Source organism: Mchenga conophoros, linkage group LG3 (assembly GCF_057382185.1).
Source record: "Mchenga conophoros isolate Kocher_MC1m ecotype Shallow Benthic linkage group LG3, M_conophoros_male_GT1.1, whole genome shotgun sequence".
In the NCBI taxonomy this organism is placed as follows: domain Eukaryota; kingdom Metazoa; phylum Chordata; class Actinopteri; order Cichliformes; family Cichlidae; genus Mchenga; species Mchenga conophoros.
The window spans coordinates 78,388,796-78,407,205 of NC_140528.1; the positions used below are offsets into that span (position 1 = coordinate 78,388,796).

The 18,410-nt window shown below is 39.5% G+C and overlaps 1 protein-coding gene across 1 annotated transcript; it reads left to right on the forward strand.

Annotated features, from left to right (window-relative positions):
* Window positions 1-113: 113 nt before the first annotated feature.
* nectin4a (nectin cell adhesion molecule 4a) lies at window positions 114-17,074 on the forward strand. The gene is made up of 11 exons (XM_085267397.1): window positions 114-787; window positions 5,412-5,609; window positions 6,132-6,299; window positions 7,680-7,958; window positions 8,477-8,594; window positions 12,212-12,366; window positions 12,469-12,628; window positions 12,986-13,061; window positions 13,341-13,403; window positions 14,952-15,140; window positions 15,272-17,074. The coding sequence occupies exons 1-11, from the start codon at window positions 733-735 to the stop codon at window positions 15,659-15,661; spliced, it is 1,851 nt and encodes a 616-aa protein (XP_085123523.1). The 5' UTR covers window positions 114-732; the 3' UTR covers window positions 15,662-17,074.
* Window positions 17,075-18,410: the final 1,336 nt, after the last annotated feature.

Below are 18,410 nucleotides of genomic sequence, written 5' to 3' on the forward strand. Positions count from 1 at the left end.
TGTGTGTTTGTGTGTTTTTCTTTTTAAATTGAGGAAGTCTTCACAGGAATTTTTTGCATAGTACTGATGTTTGTGACGATCCCTTTAAATTAAAGGATTAATTTGCTTTCTTTATGAGGGAGGAGGCACTAGTTTAGTATCAGGGTGAGTATTAAAGCGAAACATTCATTCTTTTAAACAGCGTCTTTGTGCCTGCTTTTCCCCTGCCTCTCCTCTGAGCAGAGCAAGTAAAGACGAGAAAATAACTGTCATGTTGCCTCAACCAAACCGGAAAGGTGACTTTTTTTCCCCGCAGCTGTGTGCGTGTGAGTGTGTGTTTGTGGCTTGTCAGGTTGTTAGGTGTGTGTGTATGTCAGAGCGAGAGCAAGAGAGTGAGAGAGAGAGAGGGGTGTAGCTCAAACAGGTGTATCCCAAACAGGTAAAGCTGCGCCTTATTTTCCTCTAAAGGGCAAACATGATGGCGTGGGCTTAACAACCATACAGGACTCTAAACTCAAAGGATTTAACTTTTTCACAAGGACGGGGTTACGCACAGTTTTTCCATTTCTCAAAGGGACCTGGTTCTCAAAGAAAAAACATCTCCAAGGATGATCCGGCAGTACGAGCCATGAGCGTGCCTCAATGCTTCGAGCCTGCCTGTCAGTTAGGATCATATTACCTGGACTTATGAGCTTTCTTCCACTGCTGAAATTGTCAAAAGTTGTGCACAGTTAACAGCAACTCCCAGAGAGAATGACATCTCTGCTGAACAGACTCTCTCTGTGCCTCTTTGTCCTCCGTGTCTTTGGTAAGATAAGCGCTCATATGAAGTCTGATGAAAATGATATTTAAACATGTTTTGTGTTCTTTTAATACTATATATCTTTATCCCCTGCCTTTACTGACCCCTTTATTGTGCTGTGATTGTTTAATGTGTTGCCTATGCGCCGCTGTACTCCACTATTCGCAGCGATAAAGCAGCTGTGTGTCACACATCAAACGCATCGGAAGTTAAAAAAGGCTTTTTAAAAATATCATGATGCACACTTTGGTTTTCCTGTACCCTATTAAGGCCTAATACAGTATCTGAAGCATATTCATGAGCTATGTTTTGCAACCTCTAAAGGCATAGTCAGTTTTCTCAAGAATACATAGAGGAGGGCTGTTAGGAAACACTCCTGGCTTCTATTTCTGGAAAAACTGGTTGCTGTTGATCAATACGCTTCTTTCTGCAGCATTCATATGAACTCTGTGGATCCTCCTAGTGTGTATGTGTGTGCGCTGCTTAAGTATAAATATGTCATTCAAAAATGTGATGATATGATAAATAATATCCACACAGCCTTCATAAGACTTTCTACTACATATACTTAAACACAACACTCAACGTTATAAAATAATGTTGCTAAATTTACCCAGAAATGCAAATACTCCCATGTTGTCTACAGGTGTTCCGCAAGGCTCTATCCTGGGCCCACTATTCATTTCATATTTAAATACTATGTACAAACATCACTACTCAAATGTATGCAAAACATGTCAGAAGCTGCTGATGCACTTACAAAATACATGTTATACGGGTACTCCAGAGGTCTGAGTGATTTAAACTTTCGCTTAAAGCTCAAAGGGGATAAGGCCTGTGAGTCAGAATCAGTCAGACTGATCTGAGATAGAAGGTAAGGTCATTAGCCACATATGTTTGAAAACCTTACTGAAAGCTAGTTCTTACTTACTTCACTCTTACAGTGTTTGTCAAACACTGTTTACTCAAAGTGTGAATGGCTGTGGTTTATATTATATACCGTTTGTCACTGTAAAAACTGCACATTAGCCCATAAGCTGTGCAGCGATCAGAAAGGGGAGGAACTCTTTGAGAGATGGACATCAAATTGATTTATTATCAAATAAGTCATTTATATTTATCTTTCTCAACAATAAAACTCAATGACACTTTAAAAAGTGTCCGCAGTCTTTCTGTGGACGCTGCACTTCCTCTTGATTTTTGTCTAAGCTTTCTTTGCTGGGTGCTATTGTCTGTCACCATCTCACTATTGGCAGTCTGCCCTCATCTACCTACATACATATCTCACCATTGTAGAGATGTAAGATGTGTATGTGACTTAAAGGTAAGAGATCCTGATCCCGATTTCTTATCTTTAAATCACAACAGTGGACACAGGGCTTTGTGTCATGACTCTGAGTACCCTTCCAGTTTCTACTGCATTTTAGTGTGTTTTTTGTGTAATTTATGTGGCTTTTTTGTCTTTGCTTCAGCCATGGACATTTTTGTTTTTAAACAATACATCATAATTTTGCCTGAATCAGTCCTTAAGTTTATAGATTGGTGCTATTATACATCTTTTGTGAGACTTGGGGTGCATGCTTAAAAAACAAAAAACCTAATATTGTATGAGATGAGAACTTTGCAGGTAATTCATGGACAAAAATGACTTGGAAAAAGTTAACATGAACAGATAATGCTACACTAGACTGAAGAAAACCTTTCAATCCCATAAAAGCAGGGTAGGCTGGGCATCATTCCAGTAATGCAGCACAGGCAGATTCCAAAGTAGGTTTAAACATCAGGGTGACACATACACACACACACATTCATGGAAAAAAAAACACACCTGTCTGATGAGAAGAGTCATCAGGTCTGCTGGTAAATGCATGATTCACATCGTACCCACCGACATATCTGAACAGATTCTACCACATCAGCTACTGAATCAACGTCCGAACGAAGCCATGAATGAAATATGAATATTACTAAAAGCTCGAATGAAAACTAACTTATGTGGATAAACTGACTTATTCTAGCTGCTAGAAACCAGCTGAAAAGTTTAAATGAAACAACCAGAGTTTTCAGTTCTTGTTTCCAGATATATATGAGTATTAAAAACAAAACTACACCTTGTAACCTTATTAGGCAAGCAAGCTGTTTTTAGCTTTCAGCCTTTAGATGACAACCGGAAATGGTGGCATCGTAGTATCAATCAACTCCAGCTTGATCTAAGAGCAGCAATATGACAGCAGGCATTGTGCGTATAGGCAAAACTTCCACAAAATTGAATTCAGTTTTATTTTAGCATTGTGCCAAGGTGAACATGCACAAATGCAAAGAAGCATTAAATACAGTTTTAAACCGTGTAACAGTGCGCTGCACATATTGCAGGTAACGTGAAGGATTGTAGTCTGTTGAGAGCAAACAGGTTAGCAAACTGAAAGGAGGAAGGGGAGAAAAGTAAAAAAAACAACAAGATATTTATGTAAACTTGTGGTTTGCACTAAATAATGCTGCTTTGTGACAATGAGACATGTGATACGATGCACTTTGTGTTAACTTTATGTTTTCTGGGGTCCCTTTGTTTGTGTGCAGACACTGAGCATTTAGTTTCTTTGAAAGCTTATCTTGAACAACTAGTTATACGACATATCTTCACTTGTACTGACTCATGCTTATGATATACAGCTTGTTTTCTGTACTAACTCTGTAGCTTCAAACCTCATCCGTTGCCTTTAAACACTGCCATTTTTTAAAACTATGTTGCTGCCAGTCAGACTAGTGCACACCTGTCTCTACCGAAACTCTGCTCCTGAAACACTATATTAATGAAATCATTTTAAATGTTGCTTAGTCCTTCCAGACAGTTTGGCAAAAAGACAAAACTACTATCAGAGCTGCATTAAACCCTGCAGCTTGTTGGCTCAGCTTAACAGAAAAGCGTGACAGTACGAGAAGCAGCTCTGGCTTCCTGTGCTCGGACAAAATAGCCACCCCACATAACCACAGCTTGCTTACTCAAATAATATATAACTCCGGCACAGCCAGGCCACCATTTTCCACACTATTATGCTTTTAATTGAACTGGGACTTTTGACGCACGGCATAAAGCAGCTTCGCAAAGTTACTGTAGAACTGATGCAACTTCGTATTAATGTAAAACTGTATGCTTTTACTTTTCTTTAGGTAGCAAGTTGAAAACAGAAAACAAGTTAAAAGCCTTATCACCACTACAGCACACAAGTTACAGTAGTTACTGGCACATATAACTGAGACTTCTCTTTTTAAAGATACAACACTGTTTAAAAGTGTGATTTCTTTATATTTTGCCAGGAAAATTTAAAATAGATGGAATTATTTATATAGTGTATTTATAGATTTAATAAGAAAAAACTGAGATTGTGTGTTTCTAACAAGCTTTAAAGTCACTATTTGGTCACTTTATTATTTTTTTTAACACATCCTGAACTCTTTCTTTTCTTCTAATTTTCTGATGTTGTTTTCAGGAATAGTTTTCCAGGCTTCTTGAAGGACATTCAAAACCCTTTTTGCTGCCTTTTGTTTCATCCTCTGTTGAGATGATAGTTCTCCATTGTGTGTTTCTCTATCCAGAAATGCTTTTGCTGCACTCTCAGTGTGTTTGGGATCATGCTGAAAAATGAAGCAATGCCAATCAGACACTTTCCAGATGGTACATTTCTGTATTCATAATTCCATCAGTATTCCCGATCTCCTACATCAGTGGCTGAAATGCAGCCCCAAACCTTGACAGCGGCTCTGCAGTGGTGCACAGATGTTGTACCTCTCTCCTGATGTCCTCTGTACATATTGATCCATCTCTCAGGTCCTATCTCTTCTTTGTTGGACATTTTTCTGTTTCTCATGGATGTGACTTTGAGATTAAGATCAAACAGTTAAGGTTTTCATTTTCATGTTCATCTGCTGTACGTCTTTTTAAACGCCTGCCGCTTGTTCAGTTCACCATTCTGAGATAGGCCAAGATTTCGGCTTCTAGCTCTTCTGGAATCAGCCTGTTGGTGCAGAATTGCAATGAAGCTGTGTTTTCATTTGCATTTTCTGTAGATTCAATTAAAGACATTGGAAAAAAATTCTTTGCTTTTGCCACAGGCTGGGATTAACAAGTTGCTAAAGACACTGTTTAAAATTGTTTTTCTTTGTTATGTTGTGTGTTATTTGTAGAGACAACCCTGGTTCTTCTATTAAGTTAGGTGGCTTCAGTGATTAATAAATTGCTGTTAGTTGTCTTAATGAAGAAACAAAGAAACAAGCATTCCTTTAAAATTGTTATTAATAAGGAGTCAACTGAAAATGATTGAAAAGACAGTCAATGTGCAAAGAAAAAAGAGCTTCAGAAAGCCTGTAGATCACTTCAAAAGAGTCTGGGGTTTGAGCCCAGGCAGAGTCCTTCTGTGAAGAGTTTGCTTGTGTTTTCTGAGTCTCAGGAGTTCCACTTTCTGGTTAAAACTTTTAAAAATGTGGCACTTGTAATGGGATTCTAGTATTTACGACCAGCGTGCCAAGCTCAGTGTCACTGTGTTAGAGATGAACAAGCCACCGTGCCGTCAATTAGCTGCAAGTACTTGATTCTTATATCAGATGAATTTATGGTCCTATCTTTCTCTTCCAGTGACAGTGATAAAAGGAGACTTTGTGGCACCTCCTCCAAACTATTCCTTAACTTCCCTGGCGGAGGAAAAGACCATCCTACCCTGTCGCTACGAGCCAGATGCCGAGAGTACAGTGGTGCAGGTCACCTGGTTTCAGGAGAAACCTGATGGTACCAAGGAGCAGATCATCACCGCACATCATGTAAATGGAAAAACAGGTAACTGGCACTGTGTCTGAGCTCCAGTTCTCTTTCTGCCCTCGACCTTGTCTTTACGTCCTCTGCCAAGTGCTAAAAACTAAATTGTCACATTGAGTTACTTCCCTTTTCCTCACAGTGGGAAATGTTTTCTTTATCAATCCCTCACAAAGTTTCCTTGTATTGCAAGTTAATGCGTCTGTTTTAGCTGACAAGAGTTATTCAGTGGCTTTGTTTCTCCTCCCAGTAAACATATCATGCACCAAGGCTTGAGCTCATAAATGTCTAAAAGCAGTTTGCCAGAGATTTTTATAGTTTGGTGTAATTTTAGGTGATATTGGAGTCTTTGCTCACAGAAGGCATTAGTGCCCACGCCGTAACGTAATTTCAGTTATAAGAGAGGGAGTCAGACATGTGTACGGAACTGAAAATGCTAAAAAGAAAGCCTGAGGTTTGTTTGAACTTGCTGGATTTAACTTTCTGTGTGACATCCTTCCTCTTGGGTTCCCTAAACTGTCTTTCTCTTTTTGTCTCTGTCCTTAGCGTTCGGACCGTGGGCCGATCGCGTGGAGTTTAACAGCAACCAACCCACCAAGGACTCGTCTCTGGTCATCAAGATCACAAAGATCTCTGATGAGGGGAAGTACACCTGCCATGTCAGCACTTTCCCCTTTGGAAACTTTGAGACAGAGTTGTCACTCCTTGTGCATAGTGAGTCCTTCCATCATGACTCTGGCATACAATACACAACAGAAGAGACAATATGTTGTCTTCTCAAGGATGGAAACTAATTCATATTGTCACCAGGTTGTTAGTTTATTAAGGCGTAGCTAATACATGACTAATAATGTAGTAACACAGACAAAATATGAATAACACACTTACTCATGACTGTATTTGTCACTCGATTAAGCATTTGTAGCACCTAATAAGGCATTACAAGTGGTCGTATTTTCAGGTTTTTACATTTAAGGTTGTAATTGAAGTTTATTGTTCAGAAGTATATTTTGTCGTGTTTCCAACGTTCACATTATCTTATCGTCTTACTGTCGATATATGGTTCTACACTTTTGAATTAATAAAACTGATCAAGTGCAAGTAATAATCAGTATATAGAATTTACAAGTGCTTCTAGGATTCAACCTCTAACAACACGTTTCCTCTAGTATGTAGCAAAAGAAGCCTTGATCAGGTTGCACTGAAGATTTTCTGCTTTGGTTTGAATTCAGACCAGAATCTACCTCTTGATTATTTGCTTATAACTCATTAGGAGGCAAATCAACACTAATAACGTTATTATTATAAAGGTATCATTAGTGTTAACTGCATTATTCGACAGCAAAATCAGTCATCATCAGCTCTACTTAACTCTGAAGAAAATTGTTTTTACTGCCTACAATAATTGATATTTGGTGATATAGCTTCATTTTTGTCCCTCTTTACTTTACCACACATGGAAAGTCTGACCGTGACAGCAGCAGCAAGATCCCACAGTACTGAACAGATATGGCGCTGATTAAAATAGATACAGTATCAAGAGGATGTGGGGTGGAGGAAGGTTGCTTGCATAAGCTTTAAGAAACTGTAGGCAGGTTAAAGCACTTTAAATAAATGGCTTTACATGAGATTTGCTCAGTAGTAAATCAGCTGAGATGTCAACACTGAGATCAGCTGTTATCAGCTGATCTAACAAGACTGCAGACTTAAATGAACTCTGACTGCCTGAAAAAAAAACTATGCTCACTTAATTTTATTACCCTGAAAGCATTCAAATCTTATTTGAGCTTTAAATATTTAAGCATAAGCAGTTATTGCTGTTGTTACCATAAAGTTGTTTAATACTGATAAGCGAGGAAAGAAAGAAACTATGTATCTTATTTCTTCTCTAAAAACGTAGCCACACGCTCTTCTAATTAGTGAGCAAACTTTTGCTGCGACCCGCATGTTGCATAAGACCAGACACGCTTACTTAGAAAGACCTTTAAATATCTGTTTAAGTGTACAGCTGCCTTCAACACTGGCTGCTGAGTGTGTTGATCTAACCATCATTATCTCCTCCCTGATCAAACACTGTAACCACCCCTCTTCCAGCTCATCCCATTTCCACAGTGGACTCTGTGACTGTGGTGGAGGGACAGGAATTCAGCCAGGTTGCTACCTGCCGCTCCGTAGCCCGACCCCTGCCGCAGCTCTCCTGGGACACCGAACTGAACGGGAAGTCGATCAATCGCACCTCAGACACCGGGGCAGTCTCCTCTCACTTCTCCCTGTATCCCCTGAGAGGCATGAATGGAAAGAAGTTGGACTGCCTGGTTTGGCATCCGACTTACTCGGAACCCCGCAGGTTAAAAAACCAGCTGGTAGTGCACTGTGAGTTTCCCTCCACATTACACCCAAACTGGACTATGTTTTAAAAATCAAAAGAGTTGAGATGATCCAGTAGTGCAGAAATGAGACACATTTAAATCATGAAAAACACAAGCATACGTAGAGTTAAAGCAGTAATAGGACCGATGTTCTCACTTCCTGTTTTTATCACTGTTGTGATCCCTTCAGAGTCACAAGAGACTTTCTGAACACTGTGTTGCTACACACGTTTCTCTCCATATTAGCAAGTCTAGCTCACACTACCTACATTTTATATCTATAAAACTCTCTTCACCTTTCATTTTCAAGATGAAGAGTGTGTTAAATATACATAAAAAATAGTAGTACTTCCCCTCCTTAATTTTTAATGCATTATCATTCACAATACCTTACACTGACGTTAAGCCATGGCAGTGATTTTAACTATTTGTAAAATGTTGCATTCATATTCGCATCAGCTGTAAGTCTGATTATTCCATCTCAAAGCGTTAAAGTTGGTAAATTATTATCCTTTCTCTCAGATCCGCCGCACGCAGAGGTATCTGGCTACAATGGAAACTGGTATGTGGGTCTGGAGAATGCTGCCCTGAGTTGCGTGAGTGGAGGAAACCCCAAACCACACGTCTTCACCTGGATCAGGTATGGTAGGATCCACCTATCTCTCCGGGTGTCTGCTGTTTGTATGACTAACTGTCTGGTCATGGTTACTTTAATCAGAAGTGCCAGTTGTGATGCCAGTTTTGTGTCCCATGATTTCACCACTTTAATTTAACGTTTGGTGAAAGCAAATTCAGGTCATCACCAACTTACAGTTACTTTATTACTTATTAATTATGTATTAGTTACTATTACATACAGCAAGTCTTGTTGGAAAATGCTTAGTAGAAGCAACAGTCACGGTTGTTTACACATTAGGAGTTTACTTAAACACACAGAAAGACACCAGACAATATGATTAAACTTACAAAACTTTTAATTACTACTGTAATACTCTTATGCTGGGTACACACTGCACTGCATGTGCACAAGTGCATACATGGCAAAATGAAAGAGGAATGGTGACACCACTGTGAATAGGTGAAACTGTGAACTGGAGTTACACAATGCCGGCAGTAGACTACACATCACGGTAGTTTCTTGTCTTTTGACATTCTTTTCATGGAAATGTGTAGCTAGTGCTTCCTCCCCAATAATTCCTGCGTACTTATGTTATTAAATCTAATGTCTGTGTCTAATTTATGAATTTATGGAAACTAACCCTGAATTTCCAGTTAAATGGACTAAAATCAACTTAAATATTGTATATTTTACATATCTAAAATATACAGTTCATGCACTTACATTTGAATTATATTTAAATATTGTGGTGATATCATTAGCATCAGTGTTTTTGCATTGATAATTGTGAAGGCCTTACATGAAATCCTCATAGTGTGCTTTTGCCATCATACATCTGTCAAATTTATTCCAGCACTTCACACAGCTAACAGATTTTAGCTGTGTGAAGTGATTTTTTTTTGCGAGTAACACAAAAGCACAAAGTTGCAAAAGCAAGTGAGCAAGTTAAAGAATTTGAAGAAAAGCTATCTGGAGCATGTGCAGACTGATATTAATCTTTAATAGGGCTGTCAAAATTCAGAGCAAACAAAAGAACTGCTGTATAATGCCCTCCGCTATCTTAGTTTAATTGGTTACATGACTGCATCATATGACTAACATGCGTCATTGTTTTAGAAAGTCTGCGTTTTTGAGTGTCCACACTGCGACGCAATAGCACCGTTTCCAAATGTATGCGTTTTCGAGAGCGTTTTCAAAATGCTGCGTTTTCCATCAGCAAAAACGCCGTCTCAGTGTGGACGGGAGGCCAAAACGGAGAGAAAATGATGCGTTTTCAAACAAAAACGCATTAGTGTGGACGTAGTCTTAACCAAACAACCTCATTTCACTGTCACTTCCTGCTTCTGCGGCCTCAATGGAAGGCTGGAAGGCAGCTCATTCAGGAGAAGCCCTGCTTTCAGCCAGCTGAGGGTTTGACTCAGGTGTTTCAGTTCTTCTGCTTGAGTCACCAGCTGTCATTTTAAGCTGTTTGTTTCAATGCATTAATATATTCTCAGGGTGTGGTGTAGCTAGAAAAAATGCAGGCCTTGAAAAGCTGGAAGAGGAATGGCACCGATTAAATCTAGGCATGTGACAGTTAGGCTTTCACGGGGGAAAAACACGCAGAAAATATGTTTATCTATCTGAAGAGCAAATGTTTGGTTATGTCTTCGCTGTTTTGACAGAAAGTAAAGCATCTAATACTTCTTTTTTAATAGTTATCAAAACAGGAACATACCTTATGAAAGGAGGTTTTGTGAGTAAAGATTAAGAGGCACACACCGTGTATACACGCTTACAGACTTATGAATGACTGTGTATGCACGTGCACACACACACACACGCACACACACACGCACACACACACACACACACACTGGGAAAACCTGTTAGTAAATGGCGGCAGGTGAAGTAATAGCTGCTGTCACAGTGTCATGTTCCGGCTTGTGCCGAGAGCAGACAGATGAGACAGTTTCACACGAAGGAGGGAGCAGGAGGGGGATGAGAAGTAAAAGGGAAAGGGATGAGCAATAATCAGAAGTTAACTAGTAGGAGCAGGTAGGCAGGGGTGGAGGGTGGAGGAAAAGGAAGCAGCGTGAGATCTGTGTGAGATGTTATCATGAAAATGTGTTGCATATGTAGTACAAGTATATGGTTCCTCCTTTCTGCTTAAAAGAAACGACTCTGTGAAACAAGAGTTCTATGCAACACACTTATGACATCTCTAATATAGATTACATTATAGAGTGGCCTCTATACAAAAGAAGATGTATTTCTGAGAATGTTCAAGTTGTGTCCTTTTTTAACTGTATGTAAAAGATGCAACCACGTCACCCAGTAGTTTCGGGGCTTTGCACTTTGAAGCCTCGTTGTTTGTCTTTTGGTCTCTATCGCGCTACTTTATTGGATCTAGAAGTAACCATTTTTGCGAGATAAATTATTATTTCATACTAGGACGCTTGGCTAGCAAGCTGCATTCATAAACTGTTCCGGTACAATGTACAGACAGATCCCTGCTAACTAATTTGGGTATTTTAACATGGTTGTCTGTGGGGAATAAGTTCTCTCTGTGGCTGCATTTCTCAGCCCCACAGGTAGCTGTTTGATTTTTGACATGATACAGTAGATAAACAATGTGTTCAGCTACTATATCATTAAGTTCTCTTCTAGAAGGTACAGAAGTATAATTAGTGTTGCTGGTGGATGGGGTGTTCAATTTTCTTTAAGATCTTGTGGAATTGATTGTTATCATTATGCGAGCATGCCATGTCCCACTGAATTATTATCTAAATAATACGAGGCTGCAAGCTATGAAAGAGTCTTTACTATAAAAGATGGTATAAGGTACACCAAAGTCACCCATTGCTTTCAGGTGGCTGTACGTTGAAGCGTTGGCATTATTTATTTATTTATTTATTTATTGCTATCATTTGTTTACAGCCATTATTCAGCATCTTAGGACCGGAGGGTGGAGTGACAGTTATCAGCTAATGCTAGCAAGCTTGTTAACCATTTATATCCCATAGCTGTTGTGGCTAGCTAGCGTGTTTATACTACTGTTTTTGTATGTACACACTATATTAACGAAGATTAATATGGAAGTAAATCAGTAATAAGAAAAACAAATATTTGACAAATACTTTGTGATATTTTCGCTTTTTGTCCCCGAGTTACCTCAAACACTCCAGCTGGCTTTTATCTAGTGAGTCTAGGCTGTCGGATCACTGCTTAACTTATAATGCTGGGGGTGGAGCATCCACTTTGCAGGAGGTTATAAATCTTTGTGAGAGGAGTCTGATACAGGTCGATTAGTCAGCGAAACTCACTTCTGCATGATGACAGTGATAAGCACTTCTGTTTTTGCTCTTGCTATAAGCCGGTGTCACTGAACTTTCTTTGAAGTGGATCTAACATTGTTAGCGACTCGGACACTCAGCAAATAAACTCTAATTGATCTCATTTATTGGAGCGAAACTGCATTTTTTTTAGGACACTTGAGCCTAATAGGGTAAACATGTTTGTATGGGCTCTCTCTGGGTTCTTATCTGTTAGCCTTCAAACAGACTGACAACCTGTCCAGAGAGTTCAAGATTGAAGGTGACATTAATTGGTGTGGATTGACTGTGATGTAGTATTGTCTGTGTACGTTCTCTCTACAGGAAGGATGGAAAATTGCCGAAAGGCGTCATCGAACACCCGAATGGAACGCTAGCTTTTGGGCGACCCCTTAACCTTTCAGATGCGGGCACTTATCAGTGTGTGGCAACGAATAAAGTGGGAGTTGGAAAGACAGAGGTGGAGATTAATGTGGAAGGTAGATGGCAGCAGTATCAACATACTTCTCAAAGTAATATAAACTATGTGTATAGAAGTGGATATCCGTTTAATTCTAATCTTTCTAACTCTACCTTCACAGAAATTGCCCCGAAGCCGAGAGGTGTTGAAAAGGAGCTGATGTTCATTGTGGGGGGCGTGGCCATTGGGCTCCTGGTCTTGTTGCTCACCATCATCATTGCTGTCACATGTTACCACAAGCGCAGGAACAAGAAGCTAAAGAGACAGCTGACTGAGAAAAAGTATGAGATAATGTGATGTTTAATTAAGATGCGAAAAGATGAGATGAATTAATAATATCCGCAGGCTGAGAAGAATATATATAAAAATGGGGCAAATCACAGCTATTAAGAATATTCCAGCTGACAGATACAACAGCGGAGCGTGTAAAATTAGAGGAGCATAAAGTGTAAAATGCACAGGCTAAATGACTCTGTGTGGGGGACTTGTAAATTAACAGCAGGCACAAATATGCATGAAATCTAAATTTCAAAAATGAAGCTTTAGCATAACTTGAGCTGCCAGAGAATAACACACGTGGCATTATAAGCCTCAGTGCCATTTAGAAATTAATTTTTCTCTCTTTTTTTTTCTCACAGGGAGGAAATACACACTCTCTCCAGACAAGCCTCTATCAGGAGAATGAACTCCATGAGTACAGACACCAGGAGAACGGTACGTTTGCATGATTATTCTCTCACACTGCTCAGCACTGATCCAAATCAGTGGACCACTTGTATCACACAAACCTGTTTTCAACGTTCAGATTTCACTCTGACTAACTCCAAATACTTCAATATAACCACCGGCATCTGTTAGTCGCAACAGATAAATATTCATATCTTCTATCAATAATACCATCAGTTTTAAAGTAATCAAAGCATAGTATGGTAAGGTTTGAATGCACAGATTTTTTCACGATTTAGAATTTTGTTGTGTTTCTTTTGATTGCAGACAGAGGAAAACATCCCTCTGAGGGTGGAGGGAACACTGAGGAACAGCCTGTCTTCCCTTGGGGTCAGTCTACGTATCTATATAAATCTGCATGCAGGGCCAGGGCCCGGGACTGAGGCTTTACTAGCCAGATGCCAGATGGCTAAGTTCTGACTTTCAACATTTCGAATCTGCATGTAGTGCATCACAGCTCTTTTTCTCTTTCTCTTTTAACATCTCTGTTCCTCTCAATGGGCCCTAAAGTTCATGCTGAGAATTAGGCCAGACATTAGGCTGTTTTAAACTACAACCAACTACAACTGCAAGCCAGCAGCTCTAATTGGTGAAGTATAATGTAGCGTGGTGCAATTGGGAGGTTAGAAACTTTGTTACTGTGGACAGATGAATTTCCTCCTTTAGATAAGGTATAAAGCAAACAAAATTGAGGGGAGAAGAAGTTTGGGTTCACATGTTTATACTTCTTGTCCTCATGCTCATTTTTATTTGATGCTTAGTTGGTTTTCTAGGCTGATAATAAGTCCATGATTTGGCCTTTACAACTTTATCAGAAGAGCAAAAATAGTGGCTGATTCTTTTAAAGAGAGTTAAAATGACAATGTTTAGCTCAGACATATGTCACTATGTAATGTGGTGTTAAGAGTCAGTAGTTACCTTTCACATTTTAGTGAGATCAGACTGGTTTAATAGTGCTCTGTTTCCTGAGCTAAATTACTGCTGGTTGTAGCTCCTGTAATTAGCATGAAGACATGGGAGTGGCAGGCTTTTATGTTTCAGGAAGAATACGCTGTAGCATATTTCCCAAAACAACAGAAAACCCATTTAATTTCATCTGTAGTGTCATCAAATGCAGCTTACTGAGAAAAGAAAAGTAACATTTTGTATGTGGCTATTCCCATTTTTTTGTCTTTTACAGCCCAACGTTTAGGCCCAAAAAGCTACTTTTTAAAGCTTTCATTGCCTAATTGTATGTCAGGCCTGATTCAATCAGGACCTGGAGTGAAGTTTGGGGCCTAAAATTAAATCCCTTATATCTAATATATTATCCTTTTTTTTATATATATTATCCTTATATATTATCCAATACTGTCCTCCGAATTTCTTGGAAACGGTGACTAATTTAATGCAAATAAATAACAGACTATTTTCCATTAAAACTGAATGTATTTTATTATTATTATTATTATTTTTTTAATTATTTTTAACATAACTAATTATGCCATTTTTTTATTTATTTATTTAACATCAAACTATTGGCATCAATATTATGTCAACTCCTTTTTGGAAGACTTTATTGAAGACTTCCAGGTTTAGCTTTATAATGGTTAAAGGGATATTACACAGTAATACCAATTTTTTCATCTGTCAGCAATACAGCACATTTCCCCAGTTAATGCTAAGCTATTGTTTTAAAACCACTTTTTTTTAAATATACATGTAAGTAAATGATCTAACTATAATCAGGGATTCTTTAAAAAATGTGTTTTTTATGTGAATTTGGGGAGAATGTTTGTAGCAATTCTGTTGTTTTGAGCATAGAATTGCTACAATCTATGCACCTAATCAGTGTGTCGAATAATAGTTACTAGTGTTTTGTTTCCATGCCATAAACAGGAGCAGCCTCACTGCCGTGACAGCCGATCTACTATCTCAGGCAGTCGGGGAGGAGGAATTGCGTATGACTCTCTGGGCAGACCAGCCATATACAACAACTCCCGGAGGGGGAGAGAAAGGCCTCTGGACAGAGACGAGGAAAGCCGTCTCAGAGTGGAGAGATATGTGAAAAACAGCTCTTTATCTTTGGTAAGTGTGTCTTAGTGTGCGTGTCAAGGCTTGAGTTCGCCAAACTGTGGAATGCCTCGGCTCCATATTACTAACCACTGCATAGTTAACCTGATGATGATGCAATCAAAATCTGTTCTGTGTCTTTGTAGCCGGAAACTCACTACCACGCTCCTCTCACACAAATGCCTCAGAGAATGCAAACGCCCGACTTTCTGAGGTCGATGAACGGCAGCCCCATTGTCCCACTGGATGTGGGTTTGCGACTGGGAAGCATCACCAAAAATCACCAACACCCTCCCGTGAGCAGCACCTGCCCACCCATAAGGGACGACGATGATGAAGTGGACGAAGGGCTGGGCGGTCCTGCCAGTCAAGAGCAACCTTTTGATCAAGACAGCGAGACGAACAGCTCTCAGGTGTCTGAGGGTCACAGCGTGCCCTGCCACCCCAGTAATGGCCTGTTAAAATACAAAAGGATCCCAAGCCCCCATCCGGTCAACCCCCACGCCTCTATAATCCACAAGGCTCAAATAGTTTAACAGCTGGTGAGAAAATAATACGTGAAACTACAGAACTGCACCGCTTTTGTGGATGCGGTTGACTCCAAAGCATCTTTAGGGCATTTCTTATTGCTGCCTGCTGTTTGGGTGTATTCCCCAAATGTTTGCAGAGCTACTGGAAACCAAAGACAATATCACACATTTTCCAGTGCAGCAAATTCAGCATCATCACCGATGATATTCCTTTCTGAGCTTTCACAACACAGCTGTTGCTCTAACCAGCTGCAGGTGAATGCAGCTGCCCGAGCTTATGAGGGGATATCGAAAGCACTTGTTGTGGAAAAAACAGGAAATACAGGAGGAGTAAACAAGGCTGTGGGAAAGTCGGTAAATCTAAAAAGGAGATTGCAAGAGATTGTGGTGAGTGTAAGAGTAACTGCCTGTGTTACATTCTCTTACACAACATTGGTTGGGACCTGATCCAGATTTTTTTGGCTTGTTCATCTCTGGCCACACCTGCAACCTCCATACCTTCATATTGTCTTACTGTCCTGCCGCCGTAGGCACTGAGACAGTTTGAACCAGATGAAACCTTAATACCAAAACAAGATTAATGTCCCTTACATGTAGTGATCTGTAAATCTGTACAAATACACGAGTGATCTCCCTTTTCTTAAAAAAACAAAGAACAAAAAAACCAAACAAAGAAAACTACAAACGCCTTTGAAATGGAGCTGTAATACTTAAATCTGAAGTAACAAAGACACAGCATAGTAACAACAACAAATAAAATGTGCTGCATCCATCTGCCAGGTCACGCATCCTTCTGCCTCAGTGGCCTCTTTCACATGCACATAGTACATGTGTACTGCAAACATACTGATGTATACATATATAAGATTAGAGATGAAAAAGCATATACGAAGCATGCACACTTAATACATTAGAGTGCATTTATGTTCAGTCTGTCGATGTTTACACACACAGTATGAATGTCAACGTCAATGGAATCTGGAAAAGCTGCCAAACATTTGGAAAACATAGTTAGAATTGATCAGAGTCTGTAAGTATTCCTGGATTCTCACAAAGCAGATCATAGAAATGAAAAAAAGGTTGCCACACATGGACTTTCTGTACAGTTTGGAACATTTCCTCCAAAAGAGGACCGTGTCTTTCCAAAAGGAGTTTCACAGGGACATGTTACAGCCTTTGATTGCAGCATAAAAGCCAAACATGTATTGTTTATCTGTGTACACATTTTTAAAAAAAATATCTGTTATGAGTATTGGGGAAAATGTGCCAAAGGGAAAACATGAAAAAAAAAAACAGGTTTGCTATTCTGACAAATATGAAGTATTATATTGTTCGTTACATACATTTTATTGTACAATTGTATAATTGTATTGTTTCCTTTTTGTTATGTTATCTGCTGTAAATACGACTTTTTTCCGAGACACTTGTCTGATGTTGTTTTAGTTGTGTAAAAAGTGTGCTGGGACAGTTTGTGGCAAACTTAAAGTGATGTGTGACTATTATCTGGCAGCACCTAACAAATGAGAAGCCATAATGTCTGAAAGCAAATGCATTTGCAGACAGCGCCCCCTGGTGTATACTGCTGGAAAGTGCAGGGGCCTGACTGAGGCAACAAACTGCAGAACTAACCAACTATGAAAGATTGTGATCCAGATGATCTTTTTGGACATTTGCCTGGATTTCTAATTATTTGGAGAGCTTTGGATGGTTATCAGCTAGTACTGATGGGTTGAAATAAATGTATGTGGTTTTTCTAAAGGTGCAGGTGTACAGCACTTTAGTTACCCCTGTTCATTCATTTTTTAAACTATTTTTTATATTGTAGAAAAAACTGAAGGCACAGAAACTATTACATTTTGTAGTTTTCTTCTTCTTTGAGCTGCTCCAGTCTGTCTCTACCAACCGTCTGCATGTCCTCCTTTACTTCATCCATAATCCCCCTCTTTAGTCTTGCTCCCAAAGAACATCTTTGCCACCTCCGCCTCCCGACTTCATCTCCAAATCATACATCACAGCAGGTCTCACTTTTAAACCTTCCCTTATGGGTTTTTTTGCTGCCTATGTTCACTGTCTGTTGCTTTGGTTGATCCCAGATATTTAAACCCATCTGCCCTCACAGCTGAAATCAAAAAATGTTCAAGTAACGCCAATTCTTGCCTCTTCAGTCTCAGTGCTCTCACTCAGTAGGTACTGTTAATTGCAGAATTAGGAGGCTAATTAACCTTTTCACTGCAGCTCCTGGGACTTCTGGTCTCCTTCCCCAGAGGCTCTCCTTGTAATAGGAGCTTCATCATCACATCAGATGGGTTTTTTCACTTGAAACAGAACTTGCTCAAAGCGGGGACGTTGGGATACCAACAGTTTTTGCTCTTTTGTTGTAGTTATCGTAGCAAACTAAACCTTAAAGAAACATCTTGGCCACTGAATAATTTACTATATTTTTAGTTCCTGTCCAATGGCTTCTATCACTGTGCATTGTCCATATATCCAATTGCTTCATCAGAGTTAATGTAGTCATCTTGGTTGCAACAGGATGAATATGTTTAAATGAACCAGCACCCACTGAGTCATGCTAACTGTCAGAGTCCTCGAACCACAGGCACAGCAGGAGGAGTGGCAGCCTTCCTCAAGGCTGGTTCTGCCCTACTTTGTTCCTGTTAAAAGGGTGTTTTTCCTCCCCACTGTCACAGAGTGCTTACTCATATGCGCTTGTTGTTGTGATTGTTGGGGTTTTCCTAAGAGTACTGTTGGGCAA

Excerpts from the sequence above, each read along its gene's own strand:
- nectin4a (XM_085267397.1), top strand. The coding sequence starts at position 733 with ATGACATCTCTGCTGAACAGACTCTCTCTGTGCCTCTTTGTCCTCCGT. Across the intron at positions 12,367-12,468 it reads GGTGGAGATTAATGTGGAAG|AAATTGCCCCGAAGCCGAGA; the intron begins GTAGATGGCAGC and ends CTACCTTCACAG. Across the intron at positions 12,629-12,985 it reads AGACAGCTGACTGAGAAAAA|GGAGGAAATACACACTCTCT; the intron begins GTATGAGATAAT and ends TTTTTCTCACAG.